This window comes from Siniperca chuatsi, linkage group LG2 (genome assembly GCF_020085105.1).
Source record: "Siniperca chuatsi isolate FFG_IHB_CAS linkage group LG2, ASM2008510v1, whole genome shotgun sequence".
NCBI classification, from domain to species: Eukaryota; Metazoa; Chordata; class Actinopteri; order Centrarchiformes; family Sinipercidae; genus Siniperca; species Siniperca chuatsi.
Genome location: NC_058043.1, coordinates 22,350,053 through 22,373,985, shown reverse-complemented (window position 1 = coordinate 22,373,985; position 23,933 = coordinate 22,350,053). Strand labels below are relative to the sequence as shown.

At 39.5% G+C, this 23,933-nt stretch overlaps 1 protein-coding gene across 1 annotated transcript in view; it reads left to right on the top strand.

Annotated features, from left to right (window-relative positions):
• Positions 1-14,197: 14,197 nt before the first annotated feature.
• The window catches only part of LOC122868595 (uncharacterized protein KIAA1755 homolog), a 28,974-nt gene continuing 19,238 nt past the window's right edge, over positions 14,198-23,933 (top strand). The window contains exon 1 of the mRNA XM_044180697.1: positions 14,198-14,527. Coding sequence (XP_044036632.1) covers positions 14,525-14,527 — 3 coding nt within the window. The 5' untranslated portion in view covers positions 14,198-14,524. The remainder of the gene's footprint in view (positions 14,528-23,933) is intronic.

Below are 23,933 nucleotides of genomic sequence, written 5' to 3'. Positions count from 1 at the left end.
ATAACATCTTCTCTATAGGAGGAGGCATAGTCACGCTGAGACCGTCTTGGAAGTTGGCAGCAATCAGTATTGTGAGTAAGTAACAGTAATGAGTAGTCAGCAGAGTCAAGCACATGAAGCAGCAGTCGGTAAACCCACATTTCTCATTGTCTAAAAACATGCCATCTGTGTTTTCACTGGATGAAAATTACGTGTATGTGGAAACTCATTTCCACCATAAATAAATAACAATTCTTATGGTAAATATAAATTATGACAGTCTAAGTCAAACTTACTTACTGTGTCAAAATTATGACATTTGAAATGCTGAAAAATATTTATAAATATAAATATTATTTATATAATATAATGTGAGAGAGAGAATTAATAATAATGTAATATTATTAACATTATTTTAATATAGATTGAATGTTAAATATGCCATTATTCTCAGATTTTAATCCATAGGTTAATTATGACAACATAATATATAAAATAAATAATAATAAGTATAATGAGTCAAAATATTGATTTAGTAAAACTTTTTGACTAACCAGTGTCACTTCACCACATGTGGCCAGACAGAATATGTCCTGTTTGAAAACCTCAAAGCTTCCTTGTTATAATTTGATGCATGTACAATAGAAAATAATAAATAAAAGGAAAATAAAGCAAAAAGGTTACATTAGATCTGAAGGTAAAGTAATGTTTCTACGTATTTGTGTGCTGTCATGTATCAAAGAATTCATCAGAACTGTCTTGTCAGTATTTGACTAAAATTTGACCCTTTCAAGCTTTAAATAGGATGTAACATCCTTAAGCTTTTGTGAGATAGCAAATTAAGCAGATTTAAGTTAAGTGAAAGACAGCATATTGCAAACAGTGATGTGAAGGCAAGGATGTCTTTTTCTTTTTTGAGTTGAAACAGTTCTTCCTGAGTCTTCAGGATAACAAAATACTGAATGGGCTAACCTCAGTTAGAAGTGTTGTGCAGCATTGGACCAAAATTAGACTAACAATGCATGTGGAGGCAAAGTGTCATCTTTGTTTGGATAAATGCACTTAAATTGCAGTTTTAAATGATCAGGAGCAGGTCATGCTTATACGTACTCTATCAGCTGTACTAACCCACCACCCCACGTGACATTTTTAGTAATGTTGTTATCAAAGCATGTGAGCATAGGGGTAAAATGGAAGCCTGTGATTCTGATAAATGTTGCAGAAGACATACTATAATCTATGCAATGATGCTGCAGCCTGAACAAGACAGCCTTGTAACTCCTGGGGCTGCTTGACCCAAATTCAGAGCTCCATTTTATATGACTGGTGGAAGGCAGGCACACTGGGCACAGCGAGAACGGGGTCGGGCTGTGCACGAGATAGTACACCGCTATATTTATTCAAAAGAGGTTACCTCCAGCAACCTCTATCACCAGCTGATCGCTTATGAAGGCCAGTGTGTTCTCTGTGGAGTCTTCAACGAGGGCAGAGTTACTTTGGTTTTAGTCTTACACACAGATTAAAGTTTGTGTTAACATGTTCCTTTATTGAATCATTCCAGAGGAGTCTTTTCAGAGATAAATACAATCTACACTCATCTTTACTTACAGGATCTGTAGCTTCCTTTTATCCTCAAGTCAGTCAGGGTTGTAGTCAGTAACATAAAAATAGTGTATAAATTGTGGTACTTCAAAAATAGTCACAAAATGTTTCATTGTGGAATTTAGGACATAGAGTATTCGTTTTTGGGACCATGGCCTTCAAAAACTACCCTCTAGTGACAGCAACTGTGCGGTTTGTTCAATTTATAGCTATACACACTGAAAAAGAGACAGAGAGAATGAAAGCCTTTGAATAAATGGATCATGAAAAATAGGCTTGCTGTAGCATGACCACAGGTTCTCGCCAAAACAAGCCCATGTGTAGCCTCCTCCCCAAATAAACTCCAGCCCTCCTTCTTTCTTTTCCTCCACCCTTCCTCCAAGGCTACACCTGTCGCATGGGATATGCCATGTTGTTACAGCTTGCCCTCCATGCCTAAAAATGAGCTGATTTCACACAGCACAAGGGTGAAGCTCCTTTGGTAGGTTGACATAAAGGTGGATAGCTTTCATTACATTAGAAGGTATGTTAACTTTTTTTATTTATCTTTCTCTCTGTGGTTATTGCTCTTTGCTGTTTTTTAATATTTTGTGGCTCAGATATTACAATCAAGCTTTTATGATGTTGCTACATTGTTCAAATTAGTGAAGAGCTGAGAATGAGTGGTCGTTTGGGGTTTCCTAAATAGTTAAGATCAACTGGGAGAAGTACATTTTGGCCTCCAGGCATGCAAGGGAACAACGTGGGAGAGTATGAAACACTCTGCCTCCGGGCTTGTCTGAACCGATGAAGCTCACACAGGTTAAGAGGGGAGCGTTAATATTTGATACACATCTCAGTAGTGTAGTGTTGTTAGGGTCACAATAAATTTGCAGTTTTGCAAACAGGAAACATACGAACAGTTTCTATGAGCATGAAGCCGAAATTCAAAGCCATAAACTGCAACATCTTGACATAAAGTCCCTTAACATGGGGCATTGTTGAAAAAGTGCCCTACGAAGCAACATGTTCCTCATCATGTTCATGATCAATGATGATTAGCTTTTTTGAGGATTAAATATGCATTATTTACAGTCTATAAAGTGCCAATGAAAACATATTACATCTTCAGCAAATTCAGCTAATGTAAGTGCCACTGCAACATTATTTTACTATTGTTGTTTATCTGACATAGAACTAAAGCTTCCCAACTGGTCAAAATATCAAATATTATCAACATTTGGGAATATTGGATTTTATGGAAGTTTTAGTTTGTCTTTAAGTGGCAGTGAGGGTTGGCTGGTGAAACTAATTGGGACGCAACATCTAATTGAAGCTGAGCTGTAACCAAATTGGCACTCAAACAATACAGCGTCTTTTTACAGTTGGCAGGCCAATTACAGCAAGTTTTCTGGCTACTCTTAAATAGCATGTTCTGTGAGAGAAATGCTCTTTCCAAGGCTTTGCTTTGAAGCTTGTCTCAGCTCAGCTGTCTGTTTGCAGGTTTCAGATCTTTTCAGTTTCCCGTGGAGGAATTACAGCAAGCAGGTTTTTATTTTTACTTTTATTTTTTCTTTCTTTTTTTGTGCGTCTGGAGCTTTGGAGGTCCACAAAAAGTTTCACATCCTCTAAGAAAAACAGATATGTAAATATGTAATTTAAAGCTTCAAAATATTGTGTCAGAAATAATGGGGCAGAAAGGTGATACAAACTGTCATTTTAAAGGCCTAGCAGTAAGACAGGACATAGCTGTTTCTGTTGCCTAAAGTAGGTCGATGTATTTTTCAAGGTGGTAAAAGCCATTCATTTGATCCTGGAGGTCACCATTTCCTTCCATCAAGGAATCACACCAGCTGGTCACATACGTTGATTTGTGTATGTGTGTGAGTGTTAATTTCTTTCTAGACTTGTGGGATATGTTGAGTCATGGAGACTAAAGGTCATGACCTCTTAATAGTGTCCTGCGGCCTGTCTCTGGGCCAGCTGCCTCTGTTGTGCATGAAGATGCCTGGGTCTTTATTTTAGTACTTTTGTAATGAGCTGAGCTGTCATTAGGCTTTTACAACTTGAGCAATATGACCCTATCTATTCAGTATTCACATGAACAATGTCGCTTTTGTAATTAAGCTTTCACTCGTTAATGTTCCTGAATTACTATTATTTTAAACTCAACAGAGATACATGTTATTTCCTTGAAAATAGTTTCCATCAGATTTTAACCAATACAACAGAAATCATGAAATACAAAATCTAAACCTTTACCAGTCCCTTGGATGAATTTAACCCACTGTGTATATTTTGCCTTGTTTTTGAGGCAGTGGCTATATTAATCCTGGCTTTTCTATTATTAGTTGTTTCGTTTTTTTCATTTCCAACAGATGCACAGTCACATTTCCCTTTTAATGTTTCCTAGAACGGAAAGCCTTACAATCCTGGGTAAACACAAGCACAAACAGACAGGTGTGTCAGTAAACCCATCAAAAAACGAGAACACACACACACACACAGGTTTGTTTCACTGTCCCCGTGGGGTATAGTAATTGACATAATGCTTTCCTTAGCCCCTTACCCTAACCTTAACCACCACAACTAAACTAACCTTAACCCATACCCTGACCCTATTCTTAACCTAACTGTAACCTGTACCCTAAAACCAAGTCTTAACTCTCAAAAAGCAGTCTCTACCTGTGGGGAACTCAATTTTTGTCCCCACAGTGACACAAGTCCCCATCGGTTAGTGTGCATTCAGGTTAAAGTCCCCCCCGGGATATAAGAACATGAAACACACACACACACACATGCACAGAAACTAGGTGTGTGTGTTCTTAAGTCTCTTAAGCATTTAAAATCCCCCCCCCTTCTGTTATCCAGTAGGTGGTTGTTCTTGGCATTTAGGGAATTGAACTTTCAATCAATATGTTAAAAGGTTAGATCTATGCAGCATAATGTGTTTGGTGACATAATATTCAAGCTACTTAGCATTAGTAGCATGTATCTTGTGGCCCCGTTTCACATCCTTTGTGTGTGTGTGTGTGTGCGCGTGTACCTAGGTAAACATTATTTAAAGACCAGGCTCTATGCTACTAATGTCCCTGTCAGGTCGATTGCTTAAACAGCTGCACACTTGAGTATCCACACACACACACACACACACACACACACACACACACACACACACACACACACACACACACACACACTCTCTCTCTCTCTCACATATACACTGGTGGTTGATTTTGCGCACAATGCTTTAGACACACCCTATGTTAGACAACTTGTGTGTGTTTGAGGTGCATTTATATCTACATAACTTAATCTGTTTGGCTGAAATACTGTGAAGCTCATACACTGTATCACTTTACTACAGTAGCTTGTGTATATCAACAAGTCTGCTGTGTCTTTATACTTAGATGATTAACAATACAACACATTGAGTTCCACTTTTGTCCACTACCACCAGAGAAGTTGGAGTAAATCCAGATTTAAAGCCAGACAACATCTCATCAAACCAGGACAGATGTGAAAACCTTGAAGTATGCTTGTGTGTGTGAACCCTGCATCACACAACTCTGCCAGCCAGATGTTTTTATGGTCTTGTGAAAATAATACCTTACAAAGAGGCAGGTGAGGAGAGGGTCTTAATGCTTGTAACGTTGAGTCCACATGCCATCTGGATCAATTTATCCTGCCAGTGGAAATGACTGCCTTCACCTTGCAGCAGGGAGGAAACACTTATCATTAGTCCTTGTTTGGTTTGTGCTCGTTTCAGTGGATCATCTTGTCCTTTTTAGGAGAGGCTGTTCCTGCACTTGTACTACATGTTCAAGTCTTTTTTATTACAGATGCCTTGAAGTCAAGAGATGATATATAGATGCAAAACAGAGTGCTGAGAGCATATACAGCCTTCTCTTTCTGTGGTCTTGTTGAGAGGCAGACGCTGCTGTGCTTCTCAAATTACAGTCACAACACAATTGGGACAGTTGATGAAACATGACACCTAGTGGTCTAACATTTACACTGCAAGTTCAGTGAAGGAAGCCCATACAAGGCAGGGACGTAGGCTCACCGATGGTCCAAGTATGTAGGTGTATATTTTCACCATATTCTATATTAACAATTGAGTTTTAATGTGTATTAGTAAAATTATTGCGATTTTTCCCACTCTCAATTTAGGGACTGTACAAAAATTATTAGGGTGGTGAGGGGGGCTGAACTTTATGCTTCACCCTCCCCAGGGTTATCAATGTTTTCTTTGAACCTTTGTCTTGACAACATATCAAAATAAAATAACAATTTAATTGGTACAACTTGTTAAATGGTATACCCCAATTTAAACCTTAATATCTTAATGGAATGGCTAATGCGCACCACCTATGTATTCATTAATAAAACCCCAAGACAGAGACAGAACTGATGTCCTCTGCATTTGGCAAAGTGCACTTTTATGAACCATGGTGCATGTGAAACTTGTGTTTTTAATGTAACTATTTATGTAACTATCAGCTATATTGCAAAGGAAGGATGAAATAAAATACATTTAGTAAGATTAAAAAGAAAATACAATTTACCTTACCTACCTAAAATACAATACTACTCCACCTTCAGCCAAAAGAAAAATTTCAATACCCTCTCCCTTTACTGACCGTTTCCCCCTCCTAATAATTTTTGTACAGTCCCTTACCATTGGCTTTCATTCCCTGATCTCTGTCACAGGAACAGTAAATCTTGCTCCTGTTGTGCATTGGGTTGGTCCTGTACAATGTCAAGTCACCGCTGTGTGGCATGGTTTTATGGTTAGCCAAAACATCTGCCGCAATCACAACCTCAACCCAAAGAAAGCAAGGGAAGCAGGCACAGCTGCGACTTAGAGAAACCGGATGCAACTACTGTAAACACAGTTTTACGTAAGCAGACACTCCTCAATAAAAATAGGAATAGTATCAAAGAAGACAAGAGGAAGGAAAAACTGAAAGAATGTGATTGTCTAAACCAGAGAAATAAATTATTTGGGGAAAAGAAATAAAGTAGAAAGGAGTGGTTTTGGAGTACAAAGAGAGCAGAAATGACCAAACAGAGACTGAAAAACAGGGGGAAAGGGTGAAGTAATTATGCTCATATGACAATTGTTTATGCTCAGTGTCTCAGTAAAGGATTATCAACCTTGTCCAGTTCAAGTTCCAGTTACCAAGTGATAAATCAGACAGATTAGCTCCATTCAGAGGCAGCCACATCCCAACAGCTGCTTCTGGACTGCTGTAAATAAAAAAAATGCAAGAGGGAGGAGAAGAGTGTGAGAAGAGCTAAAAACGGTGAATTCAGCTGTGATAAGAAATAAGTTGAGTGTGAGAAAAAAGAGGGGAGAGTGGCAGGAGGAATTAATGCAAGAAGACAAGACACCTTTGGGGAAAATGGAGAAAAAGGGAAATAGCTGACACAGAAGAGCACAGAGAGATCAGTGTTAGAGAAGGTAAAGCTGTTAGAGACAGTCAGATAGAAAGAGAGAAATCATCCCAGGAGACACTGGGGAGACAGTTGATGAGACAGATACTGGGAAAGACGGGGGAGAAAAAGGGGTGTGGATAGTTGGCAGATCACATTTGGACAGACTTGTGGTGACTCAGTGGTGTTTTAATAAAGCTCACATATTATTATGTTATTGTCTTGGGCTTTCCCAACAAAATTGACACTCCTGTTTACTCATATGTCAAGCTCTGTGAATCACACCATAAATCTGTTGTTGATATTGGGCGCTATGCATTCCACTTCATCTGAAAAGAGGCCTTTTCAAATAAAGCTTTTGGCTGTCTTCTACTAGGCGGTTTCCTCTGTTTATTAGTGGATCTAGTGAGAACCAAACATTACAATCTCAGTATACTGCTATATGTTCGCTCTTGGTCTGGTCATGTGTTTGGAGGAGGATAGGAGAAGCAAGGAGATATCTCTTCCAAGCTGCTCTTTTCTCTCTCTCTCTCTCTCTCTCTCTCTCTCTCTCTCTCTCTCACACACACACACACCTGTTGTCCTCAGTTTCACCTGAAACAACATTGTTTGTATGTACAGCAGTCTATCTCTGACTCAGCGGCGTGTTTGGGTCTCCCTGTTTCCCATGGCCAGGCAGCAGGCGTTGTTTTCATATACTGCTCTCCCAAAACACCATTGTGTCGACAGCTTTGCTTACACAGGCAACTAGAGTTGAGAGTTAACCATTAAATACTGTCTTGGTGCAGTCTTCACCGGTGTCCTAATGACTACTTCAGTCCAATGACTTCCCAAAAAAAGCTGTACTCTGTATCAGTGAGAAAGACTTGAAAGCTCATAGGATTATTCCAGTAGATAGAGTTGTTGCTTAGCAGCATGTGGAATGTGTTGTGAGCACCTGGTTATTTTAGATGAAGTTAATAATGACCACTTATACTCAGTACCTTCATGTTGTGACTCATTTTTAGCCACATCAGCACAATTGTAAGATGGCAAGGTTGGTCAGTTGGTTGGTGCAACACATTAGTCCGGCAGGAAATATATTGACAAATATATTACTGGGAATTTGGTACAGAAATTCATGTTTTCTAGAAGATGAATCTCAATGAGTTTAGTGATGCCCTAACTTCATCTAGTGCCACCAATACTGAATGTGAAAATGTCCTCTTATCTATGAACACTTGACAATATCTTTAAAAAATACCTCAGCCTCAGTTGTGCATTTAGATTAAAGCTAACATAGCATGCAGCATACTAAACCTTAAAGGGATAGTTTGGGTTTTTTGAAGTGGGGTTGTATGAGCTACTTATCGATAGTCAGTGTATTACCTGCAGTAGATGGGGGTCAGCGCGTGGCCGGTTTAGAGAAGCAGACAGCTGCTCTGCAACAGACGCTCAGCTCTTTATTGTTGTGAATGGGGATCAACAGTAATATTTATTTTAACCGCCAAAAAAAGTTTGACCTAAAAAATCAATATCAGTCTAAGTGTATGCTATAAAAGTAAAATTCTCACCGCTTTACTGTGCTGTCAGACAGCCCTTTCCTTTGGCACTACTTTATCTCAACCATGAGACTTCAGTATTCCTTTGCAGCGCACTGTATAACGCCGCTCGTAAATCAGCTGTGCTGCTGGTAAGAAAGTGCTGTTGCTGGATAAGACTACAATCAATTTTTTCTAAATATTTCAAAGATGGTGCGTGCTTGTGTTTTTCTGGGCTGTTCAAGCAAACAAGTGTCTAGATCACCATACATATTTCACCGTGTTGTGTTGTATGATACTGGCCTTCCTAGTTACACTGAATATAGACATCAACACTTCATCGGTACGATTGAGACGACTCCATGTTTGCAGTGTTCATTTTTCTGAAGATTATGTTCAACTATAGACAAATGCTGAAGAGCACTGCTGCACCCAGCCATCAGGTAAGATAGCACTGAATACTACATACCACAGTAAACTAATGGCTGTAGTGTAAGAGCCGGGGGTAACCATATTGTGAACATTCGGAATAGCAGGACATTTTCCTGTTCTTTCCATTCTGCTGACATTGTGTGAATGCAGCAACAGACTGATGAATTTGAGTCAGGAATGACAATGTACAGCTGGGCCTGACAAGACGAGTCTGAGATGTCCTAAAATGGCATTTCATGGCTTTCCTTTTAAACCTCAGGTAAAATTTACAATTTTTGCTCCACTGGTGGTATCTAAGAATAGTGAAGTCATTTTTTCATCCATCTACTGTTACAATGTTGTTTTCTTGTGTGCAATGAGCATTACATCCTCATGAGGCTGCTAGCGTGCCTCTAAACTTTCACTCTTGTTTTATTTGGAATCACTTGTTAAAAAAGGGACACACATTCTTGTTTTTCAGCTTGCAGCTGTTTTTTCTCTGGCTTGTCTGCTGTTGTGAATTTAACACCTGCTTCCTACACTGGACCAGCACCCAGCAGTGGCCAGCTGAGGTTAAAGCGTCTCAGTGCTGTGGCTCTCAGGAAAACACTTCAGGACAGACAGGGACCAACTAAAACATGTGGAGCTGCTCAGTGGGTCTACCATACAGCATGAGCCTTTCACATATGATAATAATCATTGTTGCATCTAAACTGAAAACTGTCTCTGGAGAAACAATTACTCTTTAGAAGCTCATTGTGCAGTCCTCAATAACCATACTGTAAACTGATGTGATATCACTAAACCCCAAACACTTCACATGCAATTACCCACTTGAATGTCCAGTCAAAGCCTATGGAAAGAAAATGGAACAAATATGCTTTGTTCTTTTCAGCCATGAAGATGTTTCCAGTTTGGGAAGTCTTTAATGTCTCATTCCACATTATTCTCAGCATTTGACATGCTAAGCTCTCACACAGATAGATTCAAGCTATATCCTATTTGCTATAAACAGGATTTTGTGACATAATAACGTGAGGACAGTATCATCTGGGATGTGGAGAGCATGACCAAGAGGATATCTGAGCTGCTGTGCTACAGGCATCAACAAAGGGTTATAATGAATCTTACTATACTGATTTTACATAGCCCGTTGGACAGTTTGCTAATTTTTTGCCATCTTTTTGTAAATTACACTAGCCTTACATACTTTTCTACAATGAATAAGTAGCTATTTTTAAAAAGACTTTCTGTATTATATGTTATTTTTGAACATTCAAAAAGTCTTTTAAGTCTATTGTCTTTTTAGTATTTTGTAAGAAGCAAGATATCTTTGAAAAATGAGAGCTGGCTACTCTGACAAAAGGATGTATTTGTATCCCAGCGAGACCTTCTCATTGTCTCGTTATAAAATCTCAGTGGGAACAAAGCTGCTAAAGTAGGACAGATGGAAAGCAATTTAAAGTGTTGGAGGCGTCTCTGTCCTGTCCTTTATTAGCCATAAAAATGGAGAGTGATATGTAGACTGATGGATTTACAATTACAAGGGAAACGAACATTTGGGAACATTTAATGTCACGATGTATCACTTGTCGGCACCTGAACGAACAATAAAAGACACGCACGCATGCACACACATGCAGAGAGTCCCACTGACACTGCTGGAATGTCCTTGAATGTACATCTTTCCTTCAATAGACCCTTATTTTCTCTTTAGTACCACACAGAGTGACATGCTACTCAAAACATACCTTAAATCCTCTCTTAAAAGACCCAGAAATACTTTCCACAAAAACACAACTGTGGTGTAGACCGATATCGAATGGGAAGAAGCCTGGACTTCAATCCCTTCTGTTTGTTGAAAGAACAGCCAAATGTCTAAATCACAAGCCCGGGCCCCTAATCTTGACAGGCTAGGGTCGGGCAGGAAATGATGTCACAGTCACAGCAGCAGATCTCCAGACGCTGATAAGGTTGCTTTCCCTTGGAAAGCGAAACAAGAGAGAGACAGATAACCCCCTTGTCTTCTCTTTCCTCCTTTCATCTTGTCCCATCAAGACAAGAGTGATTACAGCCAAAAGCTATTCAGACATTCGTCAATGAGACAGTACGCTTCATAATAATGTCACTGAGACATGCTAAAAGTGTTTGGGTCTGATCCAAGAGCAGGATACCCTGGATGAATTATCAAGGCTGAGGTTGCTCTTTTCCCCTTGTGTTAAATGAAAACAACCCGCGACACATAAAGTTAATGAATATTAGCTTGGAGAGCAAATGGAGTCAGGTAATTGATCCAAGAAGTGATGCAGGGGGTGGATTGCCAAGAGGAGAGTTGGCATTTTCCCATCCTTTAATGATGATATTAGTCTGTACACTCACTGTGAGTCATGCTTTATAAACTGTCAAGACCGTAGGCTGCTGTGTCTAAGTGTACTTGGGAGGTTATGTGAGCGAGTGTTGGTTTGTAAATCACTGAAGGGGTCCTGCTCACTTGCCTCACAGGTCTCCGACTCACTAGTAAGGAATTAGACATGGAGGGAGGAAGAGAAGACAGAGTGCTCAGGGTCTCATCCTGCTGTGTTTGCATGCAGGTTTGTGTGAATGTGTGTGTTTATGTCTATACTTTGCAGTACATGCACATGTTTATATGGTTGCTTAATGAACCCTTGTGGGTGTGTGCTCCGAACTTCCCGGCTTTAGCAGTATCTCCGGAACTCTTGCTCTTTATCTCTGTGTACATTTCTTCATCTAGTTTTGTCTGGTTCTCTCTGTGTTTACCTATCTGTGTTTATGTCTGCATTTTTAAGAGCACCTTATCAAATCTCCATGTTCACTGAATCACAGAGCACAGAGCAGTCCCCTCCACCGTCTATGTGTTGGTTTAGATGGACAGCCCATCTGGTTTTCATGAAGGAGGGATCCAAACTGAGTGTCAGCCCACTGTGGCCCGCTTTCATCCTCCCCGCCCTCAGCTTTACCGTCACGTTTCTGCTGGAGAGACAGCCTGGACTGGTCTGGACCTTGACAATGAGTAAAACAAAAACAAAAGCTGCCTCTCTTTCTCATAAATCAGAGTCACAGATAGAACCACAGATATATAGGCAGACCTGATATTATTGACAGATTTTAGCCTATCACAGATATTTTGTATTGCCGAATATGTCGGTGGATAAGTAACAATAAATTGCCAAAGATATGTTTGAAGTCACTTAGAAACAATGATATCATTACAAAGTTTCAACTGTTAAATGTACCACTTAGTACATATCAGGTGGGTTTATGTTGATACACAAATATTGGCTGATAGATTGCTAACAGATTTTTTAAACTCTAAAAGCTGCTATTATCAATATTGACTCAAATGACTACCCCACTCTGCAATTCCCCACAGCTCTGTGGAGCTTTTTAGTGTCTTTAAGCTCATTGTTTTGGTTTTACAGTGTGCAACTTTACTGTTTTGGTTTACTCTCAAAACTTTTTAGCATAATTTCTAGACAAAGCCAGTCAAGTACTTAGTAAATAAAGAGCCAGATATTTTTCTCGAGAGTTGGAGGAGACCAAAAACAGAGCTAACAGGAGAGTGAATATTGCACTTACATTTGCCAAGTGGCCAGAAACACAACTCTAAAACAATGCTAATGTTGCTTCATATCTCCTGGGTGTGCGAATAAGCAACTTTTTGCTAACATGTTTGCCATATTTACTTTACTGTATAAGGTAATGATATGTCAGTGTTGTGATATGTCAGCTTGTTTCCAGCTGCCTCCAAGTGGCAGTGGTCAGTGTAAATTTGTAAAAAATTGTAAAAATCCAGTATCCGTCAGTCTGTAGTCACAAATATCACTGTTAAGTAGACAGATCAGTGTTAAATTAGTATCAGCTAGCAAATTTGGCTAACATCTTTCAAGTACCCTCTGTTGCATGACTTTTCATTTTTATCGGGGAGTAAATAGAGATATTCGTGTGGAAAATCTAAGACACGTTGAGTTGTGGTCCTTTGTCAAGAAAGTAAGAAGGTAAAGAAAGAATATTGAGAAGGAGAGAATGAAACAAAGAGGATAATCGGGGAATGGAATAGTGTACCACATTTTCAAGAACGTCACCTACATGTTGTTGTGGTTTAGGGCGAAAGACAAATTAGCATGGCTTTCTTTCCGTGAAAGAAAAACATGTGAGGAATGCTCAAGAGGCTGCAGTTTCTGCAGAGCGGGAAACCACAGATTCAGAGAGAGAGAGAGAGAGATCGAGAGAGAGAGAGAGAGAGAGAGAGAGGTTGAAGCTAGTATTTCATATTTCCAGCTGCAAATTCACCTGCTGAATTAAGAGAAACTTTTGATTAAAAGAAGTGTATTCTGCCCTTTCTCCTCGGGATGAAAATATTCATAGACACTGATGTATTTTCTGGAATTTGAATGAACAAACAGACAGAGGTTGAGGCCAGCTGTGAGGTGCTTGCCTAAACCACCTCACTCACACTCATTCTCTGGCCTTCAGCCGACAGAAATAAACGATCGCCTGTCAATCTTTTTCCTCAAGGAATGTCTCAGTGATGATCCTTGCTTCTTGCAGCAGCAGGTCTTGGGTTTCATATTCTATACATCTTCCAACTCCAGATGTAAAATGCAGTACAGAGGGTGTAACCCTACATTCCTCAGGCCTAATGTGGAGGTATAGCAGCACTCTCCAAATGCCTGCTGTTTGGCTCGGACCTCTGCAGGGAAGCCCCCTCTGCTGTCTTTCCCTTTGATATGAGTCAAAGACTGGGCAGTCTGCCGGAAGACAATTGCTGAAGAAAGGAAATGAGAAAGCCCGGAGCAGACAGTGGAAGTCTATGAGGGATAGGAGAGAGCAGAAACACTGACTTAGCCTTCTAAAAGCTTCCAGTGATTAAAATAGAAAGAAAGGGGCCACAAACAAGGGGCTGGATTTCTGCAGCTCTCTGATCCTGGGCCAGAGTGCATATGCATTCGTGTGCATGTGTGTGTTTACATGCATGAGAAAGTAGGATGTGGGAATGTTTAAATTTTTACATTACATAGAGTGACACACACATATTCAGTGAGTGTCTTTGTGCAGACTGGCATGCTTTTGTGCATCCATTTGTGGCAGATTGTGTCTGTGGGTGTGCTTGGGTATGTGATAAAGCCTGTGTGTGTTAGAGAGAGAGCGAAGAAACTCTGAAAAGCCTCGAGGGGGATTTCCTCTGAAAAGGAAAGCTTTTCTCCTCCCCCTCTCAGACACTCTCTCCTTCCCTCCTTCCCTCTCGCTCTCACCTCCAAACACTCAGAGTAGCCAGAGACGCGAAAGAGAAGTGAAAGAGGAGCTAGAGGATCAACAGGCGGCCTAACAATTTGCTGCTTTTTGCGATACACACTCAGACTTGTGGAAAGTCTATAAAGAATGGAAATGACTTAAGTTACTTTTCAATCAAGACAACTCACTGTCATGTGGATGTACTTCAGTCGAATTCTGTTGTTGATGCATTAAACATGGCAAATCTCTCAGCACAGAGCCCAGGGAGGCTCTCTGGAGAGGATTATCAGGACCAAAAATGAAAAAACTTTCTGCCTGATAGAGGTCATACTCCTGCCAAGATGGTAAAGTAACATCTAAGTTTTTAAACTCCTGTGTGTCATTCTTGTCTGGTTTAAGAGTTAAAGTGCTCCAGTGACCCAGTAACTGAGAGCGTGAGCCTCTGGTTTGGACAAGTGACTTTGTTTCTCTCTGTGGCTTTGCCAGTCATGTGTGACTGAAGTTTTAGAAGCCTGATATGTTGTAAGCCTTGTTTGCACAAAGAAAAAACATTTTTTTTTCAGCTGCATGATACACAGTTATTTGCACAGTATTGATGCACATCCTTTGTTCCCTTTTTATGAAACCTTACCTTTGTGACATACAAAGGCAGCACAAAGCTAACGTTACTGCACTCTTCAAACCTTTTTGTTATCCTGAGCACAGTTGGTAGGATTGTTTCACATCAACAGCCCACAGCATCTCAAGTTTTTAAGTGTGTGACAAAGAGAGAGTGACAGAGACAGGCACAATGTCTTTTGTTTTGCATCTTTAAGTCCTTTAATTAATGTGGATGGCACACATACTTCAGTGAGTGGAGAGTGTTTTGGTGTATAAATTATTTGACTACTTTGCATGTGCACATAATGGAATTCTCCAGTTCAATGTTCGGCACTTTAAAAAGTTTAAACCACAGGGCTTTTTAACAACTGGAGAGGACTAGTCTCATCCCGATCATAACAGAAACTAATTAATGACAGTGAGTGAGCCACAAGATGGGAACATGATAGACTGTGACGACTGGTTTGTGGGAGGATGTGGCTTCTTAGAGTCTTTTATTTACTGGTTGTTGCTGTTACGAACATTGTCCAAAAAAAGGCAGATAAAGGGTTTGCATATTTTGCTTCCACTCTTAAGACTGGCTAGAAGCACACATTTTTGGGAAACTGAAATAAATTCATGCAATCGCCACAGTATTCAGCTTTCTATTTATTCAATGCACCTTTCTTCTTTATATAGAAATCAGTCAGACCCATAACATCTGTCCAAACGTGTCAGATAAATTTACAGAAAGCAAGAAATATTTAAAGAAGTCTTGGCTTGGCTGCTCATCGTGGCCACCACTGTACTTTGTGCTGCATTCACATACCCTGCAGCACTTGTTTGACCAGCTTTTACAGCCCCAACTGTTTATTTTACTTATTGCATTACTGATGTTGTCTTCTGTGACCACCCTCCAACTTATAGTCATGAGCCTGTAGAGTCTAAATTATTAGATTACTGCTCACTGTGCATGTCCAGGAGTTTCTATCTTGTGTTAACACTCAGCAAAATTACAATACCTAGAGACCTGGCTTGCTGGTTTGCATTGTATTTGCATTTAGTTACTGTGTGACAAAGACAACCAAGAGTCATTCATTAACCAGCAAGGTTAAGCGCTTACTTCTTAAGGCCTTACAACAGCATGTGTTTTTTCATTCATTGTACAGTGCACATGGTGATCTGGTGCAGTGCAGATAGTATTTGCAGTGTCACAGCCTGTTGCAGTATTCAAAGTCTATTCAAAGTTATTGCAAATCTTTAAAGCGTGTATGAGAGTTGTGCTTGGGTTTTGGATGTGTTCTCGTCTTGCCAAAACATGTTTAGTTTGAGCTTAGCGGGTTTTTCTGTGATTCAAACTGTCATTTGCAAAAGTTATTTTAGAGGAACAAGTGAACAATGGTAGATTTAGCTTTTACATGGCAAAACATGTATTTTAGATTATGTTTTTCTCAATTCCTAATGAAGAGACTGATCTTTTTAAGCCTTCATTAATTGGTTTTGGGGCTACTTGGGAGCAGCGCCGCAAGCAGTAAACAAAACATTTACATATTATCACCTTATAAAGTTTAAATTGTGAATGTGTTAGCAAACAGTTGCCTGTTTACACATCCAGCAGACATGGAGCGACGTTAGCATTTATTTGGTGTTGTATTTGTGTTCACCTGATAAATGTAAGTCCAATACTCACTCTCTTTGCCCTCCACTAACTCCTGGGAAAAATATTGCTCCACCAAGTTCACCAGCTAGCTGCTAACTTTGTGTGTCTGCTGTTTGGTGCTGGGCTGGGAACATACAGTGGGTTTATCAGAGCTTTTTTGCTAAAACTACCTGCTAGCTGTGTCTAGAAATTATGCTAATGAGAGCAGTGAGACTGAACAAAAACAGTAATGTTGCAGGCGGTAAAACCAAAACAATGAGCTGAAAGATGCTAAAATGCTCAGTAGAGCTGAGGAGAACCGCAGAGTCGGGTGATATTTCTCTGTGGGTTTGTCTTAACAAGCAACCACCTTTCACATACATGTAGTCATTTGACCCATTGCTGAAAAATATAGATTAGAACAGCTTTAAGTCTCTTGATAACTGACAGCAACAGTCACAGACCTGCTCCATATCATCAGTCAGATTTTCGGGTCACAGACATGCTCATCAGTCACAGTGCATTTTTCAACTGCTCAGCTTAGAGTATACATACACATACTGTATGTTAATCTATTAACTGTTCGAAACACTGTGGACACACTGTGTGAGAGCATCCAGATTTTGACTGGCTGACAGTATACGTACTGACCTGGCTTTAAAGGGTCACAGCTGTGTGTTTCTTTCTTTAACAGCCATGGAACAGTCATCAGTGGCTCCCTCCCCTGTCTGTAACACGTCATTACGTCTTTACAATACTATCGTCTGTGCTCCCTTTGGCAGACAAATGATACTTCCTGCCCACTGCTTCACTTGCTCTGATTTTGCCAAATTTCTACAAAGGCAGACAGGGAAAATCTACACAATAAACTGATGTGATTTGTAGAGAAAATATGTATAATTGCACACATCTGCCTTGTAGAGCTGTATGAGTCGAATTATTTCTATTTTGCTTCAGTCAGCAGGCCAAGGTTCTCAGAGTTGTCATGGAGCTGTGAGCCATATTTTCAGGGTGTTTATTATCTCTGTATCACACAAGTGGGTCAAACTCAACGGAGTTTGTGCAGTGTATTTTGAAAATAGAGCCATTGCCAAGCGTTCTGCGGAAAATTTCTGTATTGCTATAGGCTGACTGTGAGTCAGTTTTCAGCATGCATTGTCTGTAGAAACACTGTTACTGCAACTTGTCATTTCCATCCCAGACTGTGTTTGAAAGTTACTGTTATTGTGGCTCCTCTGGTTGCTTTTTTAGGAGGATAACAGTTGTATTATAGCTAGTTCAGGGATCATGACACATCAGTCTCCAGTCATATAAGTTTTTGCTTGCCTGAATTCAAAACCAGCTGAACGACTTCAGTCAGATCTGTTGGGCAGAGCATGAGGTGGCACCCTGTGTGACAAGGCAGCATTTACTGACGGATGTTTGAACTTTGTTTGACAATGCAATGGGTCAAAAAACTCACCAGTAACTTTCCATCATTCTTCTACGTCTTATATGTATATGCCATGTTGACTGCTCTAGCTCTGAATTGTGCATTTGTTTGGACTTACAGAAAAAGTTGCAAAGCTCAAGAACGAAGAGCAGCAGATGTCCGTGTTCGACCAACTAACAAATCCCTTGTGCTGGGGCTTAATGGATTTCACAAGGCCTTCCTTTACTTGTATTACTAATCTTTTTAAATTTCTTGGCCATTTTAACATTATGAGTTGAACTATGGGAGCTATCATGGTGTGTAGCAGTCTACAAAAACAAACCAGTTAGAATTTTGGTTCCCCATAGTGTGTCATAATGCAAGCTTTGGGAAACAAGCTGAGATCCAGGAGATTTTGTTTTGTCATGTTAAATGGGAGCGGTTCAATATGAATCAGTCATGGAGACATTCCAGAGAAAAACCTCAACATGTAAACTTTTCAATTTTTACATATTAGTTTTTGTTTTTAATGTACATTGTGGCCATTTATATCTTCTGGGGAAGCCTTCGAGGTCTTTGATATTTTCTGTTTTAAAGCCACATCTTCCTTGCCAATCACCTCATCAGGCACTGGGCAACTTTGCTAAACTACAGCATACACCTGTCTGAACCAGTGGTACTATTTAAAATATGCTGACCTGGCATGACAGCAAAAAAGACAGTCAGTGTTTTTGTTAAGTGTATCCAAAACAGTAGTATCCTCAGCTCAGAGAATGATACAGACATTGTTTCAGAGCACTGTTTACATTTCACAACATGTAGTCTGTGCAGCTTTGAGTCAGTGTTTTTTGATTTCAAAAGAGATGGCAGCAGAGATTAATGTCGGATTCAGACACACTTGATTGATTGTCCTACAATATGGTAAAAGACACATTTTCAGCAGTGTTGAGACTTCCAAGTTACATGGTGGAATATTACAAGCCAGACATTCATTGTTCATTATTTACAGATTCAGGGTAGATTAATGAGTCACTTGTGAAATCAAATCTCAAGCTCAGCCTCATACAGTACTGTAGAAACTGGCCAGTTTTAAATTCTTGGATCTCGTGCGATTTGAGAACAAAAGGCCAAACCAGAAACCTGACACACTATTTATGTGGCCTCTTCACTTAACAAACATAGTTTGAGTTCGTATAAACAGCAAAATGAGTGAATGAATGAATGAATAATAAGAACCCTGCCAGACTAAAGGTCTGTTAGCGAACACACATTGTGTTTACTCCTGGCAGCAGTGACTCTAAGAAACGATGTAGGATTTTTGTCTCTTAGAGGCCTTTATATTAGTTAAAAGGATTTAAGATGGCTTAGCTGAATGGAGTGCCCCTCTGCTGAGTTTAACAAGAGTGGATCATACACAAAGAAAGCACTGTCTCACCACTAAACAGGAGATACCGAAAGTGGAGGAGGATGGGGGATAAGAGATAATGGTAACATGTTTTTGATTTTGAATGTGATCTTGATTATGATTATGATTGCGCCAAGACTCAACATCTTCCCGACATCTTTTGAGTTTTGTGTGTGAAACCAGTAATAGTAATGTATAAGCTGCCAATATGTGTATTTTTTAAAACCACATATGAAGAGAAAGAAAGGTGAAATCTGCACATAGACACGACTCACTTGACATTTTACACACTCTCTTCTTCCCATGATAATATTTCTTATGGTTAGGTGCCATATCCCATCAGCCCCTCTGCGTCCATGCTGTGACTTGCTGTGGTTATGGCTGAGTTGGTGGTGTGACTCTTGGACATATCGGCATGTCTATACATGCAGAATTCAGGCAGGCCTCAGGATTTACTGTCACATGTGCTTATGTTTTGGTTTTAGCCCCGGAGGCACAGTGGCAATCCATTTCTTATGAGGATTTCAAGAAAATGTGATGACCAGTCAAGACAGAGACATCAGCAAATCCTTTCAGCATGTCGCATCAGGAGCTGTGTCCATTTAGTTGAAGTTAATCTTCTTTACAATCACATTCTCGTCAGCTTACCTATTGTAATCTTTTGAGCCTTTGTGGCTGATGACACAGGTACACATTGTGTAGTACACACCTTGACAGCTTGTTTATACTACCATTTGACCAAAGCCCAAGGCAACATGGAGAAACCTGTAATTATCTGCTTAATACTCAGCACTGCAAAACCTCCCAGGGGGCCTGAATGGTGGACAAGACAAAGAGAGAGTGAACCTTTATAACAAATGCCTGTTCCACACTAGCATGCCAATTCAGATCAAACAATGGTCTTTGTTGGAAACTGGAGCTCTTTTTAGAGTTAAATCATGGGCTGAACTGGACATTAGTGGGCAGAGAGGGAATCCCCTTGTGTTGAATGTGTAGAGGAGGCGGCGGTGGAATGTGGTCGTCAGCTGAACATTGTTCAAACCCCACTGTCTTTGCAGGCCAAGATAAAGGTTCAGTATTTAAGATTGATTGAAAGCGCCTCCTCACTGGCTGATTGTGGGAGTAAAATACCTTGGAAAAAGAAGTAGCAACTCTGTTTCTGTCAACATAAGGAAATGAGAGCCAGATACTGTACACTGATATACAGTAAAAAATTGGATTATCATAGCGATGTAAGGAAGTGATTGTTTCGGGGTGCTCACATGGGACTGAACGAATTGCTGTTAACCAGGAGCTTTTGTAATGGGAGGAACTGTTAAAAATACAAAAGGAATGGCTGCGGTGCAGCCAAAACAGCGGATACTTAACTCTAGTGCCTAGAGTTTTTTTGGTTTATTTTATATTATTGCGGAAGCCCTGAGAGGCAAGTGAAAAAAAAACTTCCATTATCCATCCATTTTCTAATTTGGATCTAAATTGTTTTCTCTCCTGTGTTTATGAATCAAGAACAGATGAAAAAAGGTTTTGCCAGGATAAGCTGTTCCTTAATTTTGTCATTGTCAAGATCATTGTTGTTGTAATATTCAATGCCACAAGATACTGAAGTGCACCACTACCTCATGCTCTAAATAGGACTAAAAGCATTCATGTTTTCTTCCAGGTGAAGCGGCGATTAAAATACATTTCTAGCCAAAAGAAAGACATGACAGTAATGTTACATAACTTGCTAACACACAATATATGTACCTTGTATTTAGAGTGCATGGAGAAATTAAATAAAATAAACCCAAGTCACCTAGATTATGATGCTGTTTTGACAGACCACTTGGAACTAGTATTGCATTTTCTGTAGCTTAACAGCTGTGCTATTTGTATTTGGATCATACTTCATATTTTAACCCTCTTTAAGCTGTAACATATTTGTTATTTTCACTATATCTTGCATCAATATTCACTAAAGGGATGCTCCATCCTTGACTTCAGTCAAAGGGAGACTGCATGAAAAGACCAGGAAACTCCAGCATACATCTCAGAACTTCAGGTGTATTCCTGGGATTTGTATATTTTCATGTGGTGTAAAACCTCTTCACCTCCACTCAGTGCCCAAACTAGCCCTCTATTGCTTCTATAAAGTGGGAGAGCTGTGATATTAGAAGGAAAAACAAATATCTTGAAAAATTAAAGGCCATGGGAATCAATACAATAGATCCAGACAACATGCAGAATGAGAGAAATCAAAATCATGAGGGCTAGAGAAGATGAAGTAACTGAGTTTTCCATGAGGGGTTTTAATGTTCCAGTTGCAGATGTTGAATGTTTATATGTTTGCTGGTCAGGGTGTCACATGCTTACCCTGTATTGTCCAGAGAGGTTGTGTATAAAGTTCATAAGGCTCTTGATATGTACTTTTTCAGATGCAAAATAACTTGCTTACTGAATTGTGCAAGTACTTAGCTAACACATGTTTTAACCAGTTTACCTATGGCCATAGCCCAAAATCTATTATTATAATTATGACTATGATTATGATTCAAATTTATGTTTTCAAATACCAAACCAACAGTACCTATTCAGGACACAATTTGGCTTTGTCTCAGAAGAATTCATGCTGAATCGTTAACTGTTCAGGCCTGTTTAGTGTGTTGTCTGGCAGTTTGTCAGATGTAATGAGATACAGAAGAACCCACAACACCAGCAGCTACCCTCCCTACCCTCAGTTCATTTGCCTGGCTGGCTAGCCTGTCTGAACTGGGTCCAGCTGAGCTATGCTTAGTAATATCTCAAGAGGGTCTCACTCATATGAATGTCACTAGCCAAACCACCCACAGAGAGGAGTTCCAGGGGAAAACGTCTAATGCTTTTAACCTTCTTTGTTTTGAGAAGAAATGTATCCAGGCATAAGCGTTTGTTATTTTAGCCAGAGTGTTAACAAAAAGAGGTTTAAATCTCAAATGATTTTGATGTAATGTTATGATAATAAGTCACTAAAAGTTTAGTTTAAGGTTGAATTTCTGTGAAGAATTGAATTAAAGTTAGCCTATGGAAGAGTAGACACGCTCTCATAATTTTATGGAATCATCAATGAAATCTGCAAGTCTACATCTGTAACAACACCAAACTACACTTATTCAAACAAAACTTACACACAGGGAAATTGAATGTCTCAGGCCTGTACAGTAACTTCACAGAGCTGTGTTGTATTAGATATGACCTCAGGTTTATCTTTGAGAAATACAGTAGAACCCAAAGTTGAATGGCTGCAGTCAATCTAAAACAGCTGTGATGCATTACCACTCAAGAGCCGGCCTCGAAGGCATTCTGTTCTCCATTTCTTAATCTATTGTGACAGATGTGCACAATCAGAAAAAGGAAGCATTCTTTTCCACTGAGGACATGCAATGTCTACAAGAGATACAAAGACTCAGCATAAGCGGTCAAATATTGATATTGATTTACATCCAACATCCCACATTAACTGCTATTGATTGATTAATGTTAGCTTATTTCACAGACATTTCAGACACTTAATTTGGACAAAACCACCTTGTATCCAAATGCACAATACCAACGTTTTAGCTAACCGTGAATGTAAAGACTAAACTGAGTGGTACAAACAAAGCTGAATGATTTACTGAAACAACTTTATGACCTTTGTTCCCAATGTTTCATGACTGTCCAAGGTTCTCACATAAGCATCCGTCAGCACAGTCCCAGTGCTAACCAGTGTGAGGTCTTTGAAGCTGCTGGACTTGTGTTTACCCAGGGCAGGTCTCTGGTCTTGGTTAGGCCATCAAGCTAAATGAGGAAGGGGCTAAAAACAGACTCCTTTGTGGGGCTGGGAGATTAACACAGCAGGCCACTGTGAACTGATTGTATGAATAGCACGCCTGCTGTGGTTAGCAGCTAAGACCTGTCGAGATCCAAAATAAGTGTCAAGTCTTTATTTTCAACTGTCAACTCAACATGAATATTATTCCTTTTCTTTTCATTACAAAGAGACATTTATTTGACTATACTGTATGTGAATAAAATAACTAAACTATATTTCAATATGCTCCATAGGTGCTAAATGAGAAAAACTAAAGCAAATCATAATAATTATTAATTAATTAATCAATTAATAATTATACCTGCTAAACATTGCCACTGTGTTCATGTTCGCATGCTGGCCTGTTGATGTTAGCATTTAGCTCTAGCTTCGTTAAAAGAGTCTGTACAAAGGTACATACTTTGACATTGATTTTTATACTTTGCATATGGGTATAGTATGCTTCTACTTTTTTTTTCGCACCCGATACCCAAAGGCACATGCTTTATATTTTAATTTTGTGCGCCAGCATATTACTCTTATTGTATTATAATGATTCATATGACAATTTACAACCGACTGACAGGCAAAGCCCAAAAGTATTTTTAATTTTACTGTAGCTCCTATATTGCACAATTAAATCAAAAATGCAGTATTTGCAGTGCTCAGTATTGCATTAAAATGCTATGTTGACAGCCCTCACATCTCAAAACATCACCACCTCTTAGTCATTCTGTTGGGCTGGTCCACCAAAAATACTTTAAAGATGTCCTCTTTTCATCTGAAAAGTTTCCGTGTGCTTAGCTCGACTTCACCCATGGCACAGCTGGTGCTAGTAGCTTTTCCAGATTTGTACATTCAGTAAACACAAGCACCAAGTGTGTGTCATTTTACTCAGTTGTATCTTT